The following is a 15832-nucleotide window of genomic DNA, read 5'->3' as shown; positions in this document are numbered from 1 at the left end:
TTGTGACCTTTATATTAAATGGGGTAGAAAAATGCAACCATGCAGAGAAAAAGTTCATTAACTCAGCATGCAGCATATTTTATGCATTTTTGTGGAGAAACAAGGGCACTATTCTGACTATGGCATGTCAGGAATGGTTATGGCAGCTTATCAGTACATGCGTTAGAGTTAAGATTTTTTTTCACAACACGCTAAACAACAGTGCAAGCCATATTCATTGTTATTACAAGCTATAAACTTGTAGCTGTCACAAAAATGCTTTACTTAGTTTCTACATAGACACACAGTTCTGCAAATAGGCATCTATATTATAGAATGTGAATACATAACCCTTGATGCACCAAAAATAATACCTTCACTTACCTTATAATTTGATGCTGCAACTGGCTCTGAGCATTCCGTAGAGCCTGCCTCCAAGCGCCAACATCGTTCCTCTTGTTCATTGGAGGTGGCTCCAAACCATAGCGAGACATATCTAGCATAAAAGGAGGTTTGCCAGCCCTAACACGTTCATATTCTTTAGCAAGCATAGGATGATTCTGAAACAAAAAATGATAGCATACTTTACGTTAATTACACCACACATAGATATTCAAACAGTCAAAACTTGTGAACATCTTGATTCAGATCACGGTTCCGGTTTTGATGACACAATAGTTAAAAATCAAGTATATCTAAGATATCTATGGACTATGGAATTGAAATACATGAAAAAGAAGATAGTAGCTTCACAAGGTCCAAGTTTAATAACAGTGCTCACTAAACAGTACAGAATATTCTGTTAAAAACTTCCAAGTCATGTTTCAATATTGAATTTCAATTAAAAATCCATACTTCATAAATGGTCAATGCTTGATCCTCAGACCTCAGTGTCATGACCAGATGAGGTGTAACCTCAAATCCATCAGAAGTAAACATCAATCAATCCATCGAACTAATAAAAGCATAAGCAGGTCCTTTTCTGAGCATTTTTCCTTTATCTGAGCCAGAAGTAAACATCTAGCACAAAAATCCTTGATCTGTGCAGGATCTCCATCTAAAGTACTGTAACAAAAGACAGACTACAAGAGCATGATGCCCCAGCTTAACATGCACTGTTACAGGAACGAATCACAAAACGGTGCTAGATGTTATACTTATTATACAACCCAATTAAATGGTTCGCAGGTAAAATGTAAAGGGGTTGTCAACTAAAACTTCAATTTCATATGCAATAGTTAATTAGTTATAAAGTCTAAACAATGCAGAGATACCCCCTAGGATCTCGGTGTACGGCAGTGCCCGGAAGAGCCCCCTCTGCCACACGCAGTTGAAGGAGAGAGAATGGAATTCCCCTTTATAAGGGGGAGCTCTAATCTTCCCCATTCGTTAATCAGTGCTTTTAAAACTACAAAAACTGATGTCTAAAAGTCAAATAGCTCAGTTAAAATGTATAAGGGGAATGGTTGGAGAGAAAGTGAAATAGAGGGAAGAGGGAGATATTTCAATATGAATAGAGAATATGAATAGGGGGATTTGAGAGGGGGAATGGTTGGATTCAGCCTTAGAGCTATTAGCTGTAGGGCAATTTTGAATTTGACCATTCATTTCTGTAATTTATATGTTTTGATAAGTGATAACTATGAAATGACAGCTATAATATTATAAATCTAACAGTACCTTAGGTCACAAGTACTAATTTGTTGTCATTCTCAACTATTAAAATTAAACATAATTTTGCTACTCCTATTAGCATTTCTAGAATATTCATGCAACACCCTTTAGCATCTTCTACTCATCTATCGTGAATCACAGTGCTAATTTTTCATCAAGGACTTCTCAAGATGTCGTGGATGGGTTAAGCAATGAAAGTGATGGTGAAAGCTCAATAAAAAGAAGAGAACCCTAAGACGTGGGAGAAAGAAAACCACCACTGAAACATCGTATGGCGAAGGAGAAGAAAACCAAATCATCACTGAACAAGCGGTCGCTGAAGAGATTAAAGAAGTTAACATGAGAGGCCACAAGAAGGGTAAATATGTACAAATTGGTTGCCACGTACGATGGAACGAACAGACCTCTGACACCTTCCTTTCACCACCACATTGGCTGTTCTTTTGGAAGGAGTAATAGATTAGCCTGAATAAGAAATAACCTCTTGTAACCCAATCAGTAAAGGCATCCAAATAACACTCCCTCCATTCCAATACCAAAAAAATAGCAAAGGTGCCAAACTCTCACCTGGTCATCATCTAAGGTCTTCCACTTGAACTGCACTGACGATTCGAGACGGCTCCCTGTTCAGATCAATCAAAATTTCACTATAAATCTTTGACTCTACGAGTAATTAACCATGAAGATTATACAGAGGAGATTCCTTAAAAAAGAACAAAGACACAGAAGTGAATAAGAAAAGGTTGAAACTAACCTTTCGTTGTTGTTAAACCAAGAACAACCGGCAAAAGTACTCCTCTAACGCATGCTGCAGTTCTTGAACAGCTGATACGTCTGCATAATCTTCCCATAGCAAAAGGCGATAAAGTCATAAAACTAAACACCAGACAACTACAATATTGACAACAAACTCCGTGTATATCGGAAATTGTATAATACGTTACATGAGGTTAGCCCAAGGTCTTAAGGAGCAGCAACATTATGTCCACTCCTGGGAAATATACAGGATCTACAGCACACAAGCCCAAACAGCAATTCAAAAACAAACAACCCCGTGCTGCTCCAGTCAAAAAAGGTCCACCTCCAGTTCCAGAGCAATCTTCTGACGAGAGGAAGTTCGCCCTCGAGCTTTAGTGATGCAGCATATATCTCTGGAATGCCTACGCCGCGACCAAACTCTGCTCTTTGCTCCAGGATTATCCTCACCGCAGTTGTTGGTTCCAGACCTTGGGTGATACCCCTCATCTTCAGTATAATAACCTGAGATTCCGATGAGTAGCCGGACAGAAGAGAGACGCTCTGGAGAAAAGTCTCGATGAAGTGCATGTGTACGCTTTTGAACTTGAGCATGCATGGTTGACTTGAAGTTGAGATCACTTTGCCATCGGCGGAGAGAAACTCTGCCCTTACCTAAGCAAAAAAAATGTAAGGAGGCACATTAGATTGAAACAAATCATCGATGTAACCAGGGGTAAAATTCATAAGCCCAGTTTAAACCCCCCATCATAACGTGTCTAGTTCAGAGTGCAGTCCAAACAAGTGCAGAAGAAAGCACAAATCCTTCCCCTCCTGTTATGTTTAATCAGTCATTTATATATAGAACCACACAATCCAGAACAGAGGTCACAGTCCTTGTCATAAGACGCTATACAAATATCAGATGAAATGCAGAAGAGTAACATTGTTAACTTCAACACATATACAATACTTTGATTGGATACACCATTTAATTATCCTTCACTATGTATACTGAAAATGCGGTGTAATGGATCGGAAATGCAAGTCACAGAAACACAGAACAAAACAGAAACAAACACACACCCACTCCATTCCAAATTATAAGACGTTTTGGCTTCTTTAGAAACACTGATTTTACTATATACCTAACCATTGTGTATATTTAAGTGCATAACCCAAAAAAATACCGTCTAGAAAAGCCAGAATCATTATTAGGCTCATTACTCATTAGCCACCTTGAAATCTACAGTTACAATTGAAGAACAAATCGATCTATCGAAATATCTTCACCGGAGCTGGTCTTCCTGTGGACTCACGGGAAATATCGCCTTGTTTGCGAAAGAACCTACTTGTTTGCGAAAGAACCTACGGAAATATCAGGGCAGAAGATTTCAGGAACTCCCCAAACGAAGAATCATATCACTCTTTTGTGCCACCAAGCTGGATTGCTGGAATAATAATGGAGACATGCTTGGGGGTCTAATGATTCTCTTCTGTGCTCTAGCTGCCATTTGGTTGGTTGGCCAGCGCATTGGCCAACCCATATATATGTCCCATCTTTGTTCTTTTAGTCTCCAGGTACTTACGGTTCTCACTGGTAATTGGCGTAATCAAGGGCACCCTGCCCGCAATGCTCAATCCATAGCCCTTGACACCACTATATTTCGCAGGGTTATTAGTCATCAGCTTCATTGAACGGACTCCTAGACCCCGCAATATCTGCAGAGTAGTGAAATGTCAGTGGCCTACTCACTGCATGATAGGGTTACTTCATCCCATGTACATCACAGTTTCAGAACTGCACAGGCATGAAATTCTTCCGTGCCTCCAAGTAAATTCATGTTGAACCCCTAGAAACATATATGATACAACTTTCCTATACAAGCAGACTTCAGCAGAAAGGAAGTGTTGTGGAGAAAGATTCCACCGTAACTTGAGAGATAATGCATAATTCGTATAAGAGCATAATCCAGGATGTTTAATACGTTTATCTCATCTAAACACGACCTTACTTCACTGAACTGAATCCCCTTCTGAACCCTCTCTGAATCTTCGATTTATGGTGAGGATGATGACAGCCTGCCACCGCTTGACCGCCACCACGACATACAAAAGCCCCAGCTGTAGCGTAGTCATAGTAGAGCTTTACACAGTTGATCTCTACTGTACAGGCTAAAAGAATCTGCATCAGTTGAAAGGGCTGTGTGCAAGAATTGAAGACTTGACGTGCCTTTGCCTCTGCCCGTCCGCCGAACTGGGGGTACTCCGGCACACTGTTGTGTTGACTGCTGAGAGCACCTAGAGGGGGGGGGGGTGAATAGGTGATCCTGTAAAAACTTCAAACTTAAGCCACAAAAACTTGTTAAGTGTTAGCACGATTATTGCCAAGTGGCTAAGGTGAAGTCTCAACAATCTCAACAAAACACAGTACCACAAGAGAATCAAGCACAGAGTGACACAGTGGTTTTATCCCGTGGTTCGGCCAAGACCAACGCTTGCCTACTCCACGTTGTGGCGTCCCAACGGACGAGGGTTGCAATCAACCCCTCTCAAGCGGTCCAAAGACCCACTTGAATACCACGGTGTTTTGTTTTCCTTTCACTATCCCGTTTGCAAGGAATCTCCACAAATTGGAGTCTCTTGCCCTTACAAGTATATGATCACAAATGAAACACAGAGTAAGGGAGGGAAGCAACACACACAAATCCACAGCAAAAGCGCACACACACGGCCAAGAATCGAGCTCACAAGACTATCTCAGAGTTCTCACTTAGAACAGAGCTCGAATCACTTAGAAACACAAACGAATGCGCAGAGACTTAGTGTGGATGATCAAGAATGCTCAAAGGTTGCTTGTGTGTCTCCTCCATGCGCCTAGGGGCTCCTTTTATAGCCCCAAGGCAGCTAGGAGCCGTTGAGAGCAAATCCGGAAGGCCATCCTTGCCTTCTGTCGTCGGGGGCACCGGACAGTCCGGTGCACACCGGACACTGTCCGGTGCCCGATTTGTTTCCTTAAACGGCGAAGACGACCGTTGCAGACCGTTGGCAGATCTGGCGCTGTTGGCGCACCGGACATGTCCGGTGCCGTCTTCCGACCGTTGGCTCGGCCACGTGTCCCGCGCGGATTGCGCGGCCGACCGTTGGCCCTGGCCGACCGTTGGCTCACCGGACAGTCCGGTGCACACCGGACAGTCCGGTGAATTTTAGCCGTACGCCGCCGGCCAATTTCCCGAGAGCGGCCAGTTCGAGTCGCGCCAGCCTGGCGCACCGGACACTGTCCGGTGCACACCGGACAGTCCGGTGCTCCAGACCGAGCTGGGTCTTGGCAGCACACAGCCAAGTCCCTTCTCCTTTTCTCTATTCTTCTTCTTTCTGTTTCTAACACTTAGACAAATATATTAGTACTTAAAACCAATGTACTAAGGCTTAGAAACATACCTTTACTTCATGATTTTCACCTTGTTCATCCATGTACATAAATTCACATTTAGGCCCTTGTGTTTGCACTCAATCACCAAAATACTTAGAAATGGCCCAAGGGCACATTTCCCTTTCAATCTCCCCCTTTTTGGTGATTTATGCCAACACAACATAAAGCAAGTGGAACAAGTGCAAAATCACTTCAAATAAAAACTCAAATTGGTTTTGATTCAATTTTGGCATATATGGATCATCCTTTGCCACCACTTGGTTTGTTTTTGCAAATCAAACTCAAATCTCTATCTATAAGTCAAACACACATATTGAAGCATAAAGAGAGTCATTTCAAAAGAATTTGACCACGGATTTCAAAAACTCCCCCTTTTTCCCATAATCAACACTTCTCCCCACAAGAAGCCAACTTTTGAAAATAGAGACAATAAGAGACAATAAAAGCTTTTGACAAAACAAAAACTCTATTCTACTATTTTCAAAATCTCTCAAGTTTTCAAAATCTCTCAAGTGGTAGCTGATCCATTTATCACTTTGGCCTTTATTTTCTCCCCCTTTGGCATCAAGCACCAAAACGGGATCAATCTTGGCCTGTTAACCCCATTGCCTCACCAAAGTCTTCAATTAAGAGCAAATGGCAATAAGATTTCATGAGATGAACTTGGAATTAGTTACCCTCTCATCGGAGTGCAGTGGAAGTCTTTCATGGTCCAAGTCCACCTTTTCCCTTTCAATCCTCCTTCGAGACTAAATTATCAAACTCAAGCACATGGTTAGTCTCAAAGGGTCAAGTTGTAACACATCTCCCCCTAAACATGTGCATCACTTTGCAACGGACTTGTGAGGTCCAGGGAGTGTTTGTACAACTTGAGCACCATAATAAGCAACATAATGCAAAAAAGGAACATGATCAAAAGCATAACTACATGTATGCTACAATTCAATCCAGGTTCCGCGAATCTAAGACATTTAGCTCACTACGCAACCTGCAAAAGGTCTTCTCATCTAGAGGCTTAGTGAAGATATCGGCTAGCTGGTTCTCGGTGCTAACATGAAACACTTCGATATCTCCCTTTTGCTGGTGGTCTCTCAAAAAGTGATGCCGGATGTCTATGTGCTTTGTGCGGCTGTGTTCAACAGGATTTTCCGCCATGCGGATAGCACTCTCATTATCACATAGGAGTGGGACTTTGCTCAGATTGTAGCCAAAGTCCCTGAGGGTTTGCCTCATCCAAAGTAGTTGCGCGCAACACTGTCCTGCGGCAACATACTCGGCCTCAGCGGTGGATAGGGCAACGGAAGTTTGTTTCTTAGAGTTCCATGACACCAGGGACCTTCCTAAGAATTGGCACGTCCCCGATGTACTCTTCCTATCGACCTTACATCCAGCATAGTCGGAGTCTGAGTATCCAACTAAGTCAAAGGTAGACCCCTTTGGATACCAGAGCCCGAAGCAAGGCGTAGCAACCAAATATCTAAGAATTCGCTTCACCGCCACTAAGTGACACTCCTTAGGATCGGATTGAAATCTAGCACACATGCATACGCTAAGCATAATATCCGGTCTACTAGCACATAAGTAAAGCAAAGAACCTATCATTGACCGGTATGCTTTTTGATCAACGGACTTACCTCCTTTGTTGAGGTCGGTGTGTCCGTCGGTCCCCATCGGAGTCTTTGCGGGCTTGGCGTCCTTCATCCCAAACCGCTTTAGCAGATCTTGCGTGTACTTCGTTTGGGAGATGAAGGTGCCGTCCTTGAGTTGCTTCACTTGGAACCCAAGGAAGTAGTTCAACTCGCCCATCATCGACATCTCGAATTTCTGCGTCATCACCCTGCTAAACTCTTCACAAGACTTTTGGTTAGTAGAACCAAATATTATGTCATCGACATAAATTTGGCACACAAACAAATCACCATTACAAGTCTTAGTAAAAAGAGTTGGATCGGCTTTCCCAACCTTGAAAGCATTAGCAATTAAGAAATCTCTAAGGCATTCATACCATGCTCTTGGGGCTTGCTTAAGTCCATAGAGCGCCTTAGAGAGCTTACACACATGGTCGGGGTACCGTTCATCCTCGAAGCCAGGGGGTTGCTCCACGTACACCTCCTCCTTGATTGGCCCGTTGAGGAAGGCGCTCTTCACATCCATTTGAAACAACCTGAAAGAATGGTGAGCGGCATATGCTAGCAAGATACGAATTGATTCTAGCCTAGCCACAGGAGCAAAAGTCTCCTCGAAATCCAAACCTGCGACTTGGGCATAACCTTTTGCCACAAGTCGAGCCTTGTTCCTCGTCACCACCCCGTGCTCGTCCTGTTTGTTGCGGAACACCCACTTGGTTCCCACAACATTTTGCTTCGGACGAGGCACCAGTGTCCAAACTTCATTGCGCTTGAAGTTGTTTAACTCCTCTTGCATGGCCAACACCCAGTCCGGATCTAGCAAGGCCTCTTCTACCCTGAAAGGCTCAATAGAAGAGACAAAGGAGTAATGCTCACAAAAATTAACTAATCGAGATCGAGTAGTTACTCCCTTGCTAATGTCACCCAGAATTTGGTCGACGGGATGATCCCTTTGAATCATCGCTCGAACTTGAGTTGGAGGTGCCGGTTGCGCTTCTTCCTCTATCACTTGATCATCTTGTGCTCCCCCTTGATCAAGCGCCTCCACTTGAGGTACCTGTTCGTCATCTTTGGTTGGGGGTTGCACCATAGTTGAGGAAGAAGGTTGATCTCGTTCATCTTGTTCCTGTGGCCGTACTTCTCCAATCGCCATGGTCCGTATAGCGGCCGTCGGAACATCTTCTTCATCTACATCATCACAATCAACAACTTGCTCTCTTGGAGAGCCATTAGTCTCATCAAATACAACGTCGCTAGAGACTTCAACCAAACCCGATGATTTGTTGAAGACTCTATACGCCTTTGTATTTGAGTCATAACCTAGTAAAAACCCTTCTACAGCTTTGGGAGCAAACTTAGAATTTCTACCCTTCTTTACTAGAATGTAGCATTTACTCCCAAATACACGAAAGTACGATACATTGGGTTTGTTACCGGTTAGTAGCTCATACGACGTCTTCTTGAGGAGGCGATGAAGGTAGACCCTGTTGATGGCGTGGCACGCCGTGTTCACGGCTTCCGTCCAAAAGCACTCGGGGGTCTTGAACTCTCCTAGCATCGTCCTCGCCATGTCGATGAGCGTCCTGTTCTTCCTCTCTACCACACCATTTTGCTGTGGTGTGTAGGGAGCGGAGAACTCGTGCTTGATCCCTTCCTCTTCAAGGAACTCCTCCACTTGAAGGTTCTTGAACTCGGACCCGTTGTCGCTTCTTATCTTTTTCACTTTGAGCTCAAACTCATTTTGAGCTCTCCTGAGGAAGCGTTTGAGGGTCCCTTGGGTTTCAGACTTATCCTGCAAAAAGAACACCCAAGTGAAGCGGGAAAAATCATCAACAATAACTAAACCATACTTACTTCCCCCTATGCTTAGATAGGCGACGGGTCCGAAGAGGTCCATATGCAGCAGCTCCAGGGGTCTTGAAGTGGTCATCACATTCTTGCTGTGATGCGCTCCTCCCACCTGTTTCCCTGCTTGACAAGCTGCACAAGGTCTATCTTTTTCGAATTGAACATTGGTTAGACCTATCACGTGTTCTCCCTTTAGAAGCTTGTGAAGGTTCTTCATCCCCACATGTGCTAAGCGGCGATGCCACAGCCAGCCCATGCAAGTCTTAGCCATTAAGCATGCATCTAGACCGGCCTCTTCTTTTGCAAAATCAACTAAATAAAGTTTGCCGTCTAATACACCCTTAAAAGCTAGTGAACCATCACTTCTTCTAAAGACAGACACATCTATATTTGTAAACAGACAGTTATATCCCATATTGCACAATTGACTAACAGATAGTAAATTATATCCTAGTGACTCTACTAAAAACACATTAGAGATAGAGTGCTCATTAGAAATTGCAATTTTACCTAACCCTTTTACCTTGCCTTGATTCCCATCACCGAATATGATTGAATCTTGGGAATCCTTATTCTTGACGTAGGAGGTGAACATCTTCTTCTCCCCCGTCATATGGTTTGTGCATCCGCTATCAATAATCCAGCTTGAACCCCCGGATGCATAAACCTGCAAGGCAAATTTAGGCTTGGGTCTTAGGTACCCAACTCATGTTGGGTCCTGCAAGGTTAGCACAAATGTCCTTAGGGACCCAAATGCAAGTCCTGTCTCCCTTGCATTTTGCCCCTAACTTCCTAGCAACTATTTTCCTATCCTTTCTACAAATAGCAAAGGAAGTGTTTAAAGCACAATAAATTATAGAAGGTTCATTCACTACTTTCCTAGGAGCATGAATAACATTCTTTCTAGGCACATGAGCAATATTTCTCCTAGGCATATCCCTATCATGCTTATAAGAAGAACTAGAGGCAAACATGGCATGAGAATCATAAACATGTGAATCAAAATCATTATAAGCATTTCTAGCATTTCTCCTATCATAATACATAAAAGCATGGTTCTTTTTAGCATTACTAGCCATAGGGGCCTTCCCTTTCTCCTTGACGAAGATGGGAGCCTTATGGCTTGTTAAGTTCTTGGCCTCTCTCTTGAAGCCAAGACCATCCTTAATTGAGGGGTGTCTACCAACCGTATAGGCATCCCTTGCAAATTTTATTTTATCAACTTCATTCTTGCTAGTCTTAAGTTGGGCATTAAGACTAGCCACTTCCTTATTTAATTTGGAAATTAAAACTAGATGTTCACTACAGGCATCAACATCGAAATCCTTACACCTAGTGCAAATCTTAACATGTTCTACACAAGAATTAGATTTATTTGCTACTTCTAACTTAGCATTTAAATCATTGTTAACACCTTGTAAAGTAGAAATGGTTTCATGACAAGTAGATAGTTCATAAGAAAGCATTTCATTTCTTTTTACTTCTAAAGCATATGATTTTTGTGCCTCTACAAATTTATCATGTTCATCATACAATAAATCCTCCTGCTTTTCTAAAAGCCTATCCTTTTCATTCAATGCATCAATCAATTCATTGATTTTATCTATCTTAGATCTATCTAAGCCCTTGAACAAGCATGAATAATCTATGTCATCATCACTAGACTCACTATCACTAGAAGAAGCATAAGTGGAGTCTTGAGTACTCACCTTCTTCTCCCTTGCCATAAGACATGTGAGACGCTCGTTGGGGAAGAGAGCCGATTTGTTGAAGGCAGTGGCGGCGAGTCCTTCATTGTCGGAGTCGGACGAGGAGCAATCCGAGTCCCACTCCTTGCCTAGATGCGCCTCGCCCTTTGCCTTCTTGTAATGCTTCTTCTTTTCCCTCTTGTTTCCCTTTTCCTGGTCACTATCATTATCGGGACAGTTAGCAATAAAATGACCAAGCTTACCGCATTTGAAGCATGATCGCTTCCCCTTGGTCTTAGTCTTGCTCGGCTGTCCATTGCGACCCTTTAGCACCGTCTTGAATTTCTTGATAATGAGGGCCATTTCTTCTTCATTAAGACCGGCCGCCTCAATTTGCGCCACCTTGCTGGGTAGCGCCTCCTTGTTCCCTGTGGCTTTGAGAGCAAAAGGTTGCGGCTCGTTGATCGGTCCATTCAAGGCGTCGTCCACATACCTTGCCTCCTTGATCATCATTCGCCCGCTGACGAATTTTCCTAGTACTTCTTCGGGCGACATTTTGGTGTACCTGGGATTCTCACGAATATTATTCACCAAATGAGGATCAAGAACGGTAAAGGACCTGAGCATTAGTCGGACGACGTCGTGGTCCGTCCATCGCGTGCTTCCGTAGCTCCTTATTTTGTTGACAAGGGTCTTGAGCCGGTTGTATGTTTGAGTTGGCTCCTCGCCCCTTATCATCGCGAACCGTCCAAGCTCGCCCTCCACCAACTCCATTTTGGTGAGCAAGGTAGCGTCATTTCCCTCATGAGAGATCTTGAGGGTATCCCAGATTTGCTTGGCGTTATCCAAGCCACTCACTTTATTATATTCATCCCTGCACAATGAGGCTAGAAGAACAGTAGTAGCTTGTGCATTCTTATGGATTTGCTCATTAATGAATATAGGACTATCCGAACTATTAAAGTGCATTCCACTATCTACAATCTCCCATATGCTAGGATGGAGAGAGAATAGGTGACTACGCATTTTGTGGCTCCAAAATCCGTAGTCCTCCCCATCAAAGTGTGGGGGCTTGCCGAGTGGAATGGAAAGCAAATGTGAATTTGAACTATGCGGAATACGAGAGTAGTCAAAAGAAAAGTTAGAATTAACCGGTTTCCTTTGTTTGTCGTAGTCGTCGTCCTTTTGGGAAGAAGAGGACTCATCGCTGTCGTAGTAGACGATCTCCTTGATGCGTCTTGTCTTCTTCTTCTTCCCATCTCTTCGCTTGTGGCCCGAGCCCGAGTCATTGGACTTGTCATCCCTTGGCTCGTTGACGAAGGACTCCTTCTCCTTGTCGTTGATCACAATTCCCTTCCCCTTAGGATCCATCTCTTCGGGCGGTTAGTCCCTTTCTTGAAGAGAACGGCTCCGATACCAATTGAGAGCACCTAGAGGGGGGGTGAATAGGTGATCCTGTAAAAACTTCAAACTTAAGCCACAAAAACTTGTTAAGTGTTAGCACGATTATTGCCAAGTGGCTAAGGTGAAGTCTCAACAATCTCAACAAAACACAGTACCACAAGAGAATCAAGCACAGAGTGACACAGTGGTTTTATCCCGTGGTTCGGCCAAGACCAACGCTTGCCTACTCCACGTTGTGGCGTCCCAACGGACGAGGGTTGCAATCAACCCCTCTCAAGCGGTCCAAAGACCCACTTGAATACCACGGTGTTTTGTTTTCCTTTCACTATCCCGTTTGCAAGGAATCTCCACAAATTGGAGTCTCTTGCCCTTACAAGTATATGATCACAAATGAAACACAGAGTAAGGGAGGGAAGCAACACACACAAATCCACAGCAAAAGCGCACACACACGGCCAAGAATCGAGCTCACAAGACTATCTCAGAGTTCTCACTTAGAACAGAGCTCGAATCACTTAGAAACACAAACGAATGCGCAGAGACTTAGTGTGGATGATCAAGAATGCTCAAAGGTTGCTTGTGTGTCTCCTCCATGCGCCTAGGGGCTCCTTTTATAGCCCCAAGGCAGCTAGGAGCCGTTGAGAGCAAATCCGGAAGGCCATCCTTGCCTTCTGTCGTCGGGGGCACCGGACAGTCCGGTGCACACCGGACACTGTCCGGTGCCCGATTTGTTTCCTTAAACGGCGAAGACGACCGTTGCAGACCGTTGGCAGATCTGGCGCTGTTGGCGCACCGGACATGTCCGGTGCCGTCTTCCGACCGTTGGCTCGGCCACGTGTCCCGCGCGGATTGCGCGGCCGACCGTTGGCCCTGGCCGACCGTTGGCTCACCGGACAGTCCGGTGCACACCGGACAGTCCGGTGAATTTTAGCCGTACGCCGCCGGCCAATTTCCCGAGAGCGGCCAGTTCGAGTCGCGCCAGCCTGGCGCACCGGACACTGTCCGGTGCACACCGGACAGTCCGGTGCTCCAGACCGAGCTGGGTCTTGGCAGCACACAGCCAAGTCCCTTCTCCTTTTCTCTATTCTTCTTCTTTCTGTTTCTAACACTTAGACAAATATATTAGTACTTAAAACCAATGTACTAAGGCTTAGAAACATACCTTTACTTCATGATTTTCACCTTGTTCATCCATGTACATAAATTCACATTTAGGCCCTTGTGTTTGCACTCAATCACCAAAATACTTAGAAATGGCCCAAGGGCACATTTCCCTTTCAACTGCTGACTCCATGCTCAGCTCAAGGCCACGACTGTCCGTATGACCTCTGCCTATGTAGCTGGAGGCGGTAACAATGCCAACCGCATCGGCATGGCGCTGTGCCACTGCCGAAACAATGTCAGTTTGATTAGCATACATGGTGCATTTTAGTAGGATAGCAATTCAACAGAAGTAATCTATCAATCAGCTTTTGTACCAAACCTTCATGTCTGTTTGTAAGGATTCTATTCATCCTCATCAAAAACCCACCATCTAACTACCAAATTTGTGCATCAATAAAATTCACCTCTGCATACGCTATCATGCATACTCGAGCACCAACTGGTTAATACAAATTCTATTCATACTTGAGCACCAACAGGTTAATACTCTGCATACGCTATCAATAAAATTCTAATCAACAGAAGTATGAGCTGCAGACGCCGTACTTGAGCACCAACTGGGCAATACAAATCCGTCATACGCTATCATGCATGCCATCCACCTCTGCATGAGCTGCATACTCGTGAACTACAAGCCTTAATTACAGTCACACCTACAGTCCAAAATAAGTGCTCAACCAACCAACCCACACTTCTCCTATGTCGTGCTATATCAATGCATTGGACTATTTTACAATTTACTTTAAACTATTGTCAAATGATAATAGGTTTTGATGGAGCCAGCCGTATTGAACCGTGAAAGAGTTGCATTGGACAAGAAAAACAAGATGCCTGTGTAAGTTATATTATAAACAATAGTTAACACAAGATTTCGCTATCAAATTTATGAACGTTATTTAGTCGCATGTTTAATATAGCTTCAGGTTGTTCGACGACTATAGCGATGAAGATTTTTATGGGGCACAACGGAAGTATAGTATTGTTGCTCGAGTTGAAGTTAAATTCCCTATTGAACCACGTTATCGTGACAGGCAACATTACATTTTGTCTGACATCAATGTAAGACAACCCCTCTTTAGGTTTCATTTACATAACTATATATAATGTTCGTACCACAATCTATTTTGTGCTGAAATCAAATTAGGGAGCCAAGATCGAGGCCATTGCAACTCGGTATGAGATAGTCAAATACTTCAACAGTTTGCTCCATGAAAAGCATGTCTACAAGATGCACAACGTATGGTTTGGTCTTAATCCGGGTGCATTTAATTTTCGACATCTAAATGGTACCATGGAGTTGTATTTCACCCACCAAACTGTCATAGAGCCATACGCTGTCCCAGTTCAAATGCCGCCATTTCCAAAACATATATTCTTGAACCTTGATGATATTGTCGAGCTGCCAAACATGACTTTAGTTGGTAAGAATATATCGATCTACTAACCCTATTAAAAATTCCTTTACACAAAATTTTGAGTATTAATCCAATTGATGTGTGCTTTTTGTAGACATTATGGCTATTGTAGTCCACTTGGATACAATCCATCGCACAATGTGGGGTACATTCAGGAAGATTGTTATAATGGATGCTAGGTATATTCCATTAATATATTACCGATATGATGTTAAATATATTAGTACTAATCTATTCTTCACAAAATCAATGTCATAAGGTGGTCTTTACATACCATTAAAGTTTGGGGCGATTTACTAAACAAAAATGCACTCCGCTGGGCGTTGGCTAATGAGAATTATAGCATCATAATTGGGACTATGTTTCGGCGGTTCAGAAAACAAGGTACAACATATGTTTACGCCTTGCAAACACATTATTCACTAATTTTTCTTTTATAATGATTAATATTGAATATTTAAATTTGTTATTCTAGAGTGTCTCGAATCAACTGACCATACAACAATACACTTCAAACCGTTCCATCACAACACCCATTATTTTGAACGTAAGTATTTTATAAGATTACCTACATCAAAATTATGTACTTGTTTTCATTCTATTGTGAACTGAGTATACATGTGATTAAATGTTGCACTCATTGCAGCAATTCAAAAGGCTTTGGTGGCGCGGAACGATCGTCAATTTGCCGTTAGATATCTTGACGAACAAAGGCGTAGACAGAGTCTGTAACTATTGCAAATCTGAATTTTATGATGGAATACATGTACTTTTATTGATGCAACTTACATGTGTCAAGATTTGTAAAACAGTTTGTTCTACTGGGACATATCAATGAATAAGTGGAACATCAATCGTTTAGCC

General features: G+C 43.1%; 1 protein-coding gene across 1 annotated transcript; it reads left to right on the top strand.

Moving 5' to 3' along the window:
- Nucleotides 1-14660: 14660 nt before the first annotated feature.
- Nucleotides 14661-15832, top strand: LOC103630652 (uncharacterized). Its single transcript, XM_008651697.3, has 5 exons — nucleotides 14661-14974; nucleotides 15063-15147; nucleotides 15228-15352; nucleotides 15444-15515; nucleotides 15615-15832. Exons 1-5 carry the CDS (start codon nucleotides 14782-14784, stop codon nucleotides 15698-15700), a joined length of 561 nt encoding a protein of 186 aa, XP_008649919.1. The 5' UTR covers nucleotides 14661-14781; the 3' UTR covers nucleotides 15701-15832.

The sequence above is a fragment of the Zea mays genome, chromosome 6 (genome assembly GCF_902167145.1).
Source record: "Zea mays cultivar B73 chromosome 6, Zm-B73-REFERENCE-NAM-5.0, whole genome shotgun sequence".
Lineage (NCBI taxonomy): Eukaryota > Viridiplantae > Streptophyta > Magnoliopsida > Poales > Poaceae > Zea > Zea mays.
This window is presented reverse-complemented; position numbering and strand designations above follow the sequence as displayed.

Coding starts and splice junctions, on each gene's coding strand:
- LOC103630652 (XM_008651697.3), top strand. CDS start 14,782: ATGCACAACGTATGGTTTGGTCTTAATCCGGGTGCATTTAATTTTCGA. Junction 14,975..15,062: donor GCCAAACATGACTTTAGTTG/GTAAGAATATAT, acceptor TGCTTTTTGTAG/ACATTATGGCTATTGTAGTC. Junction 15,516..15,614: donor CAACACCCATTATTTTGAAC/GTAAGTATTTTA, acceptor CACTCATTGCAG/CAATTCAAAAGGCTTTGGTG.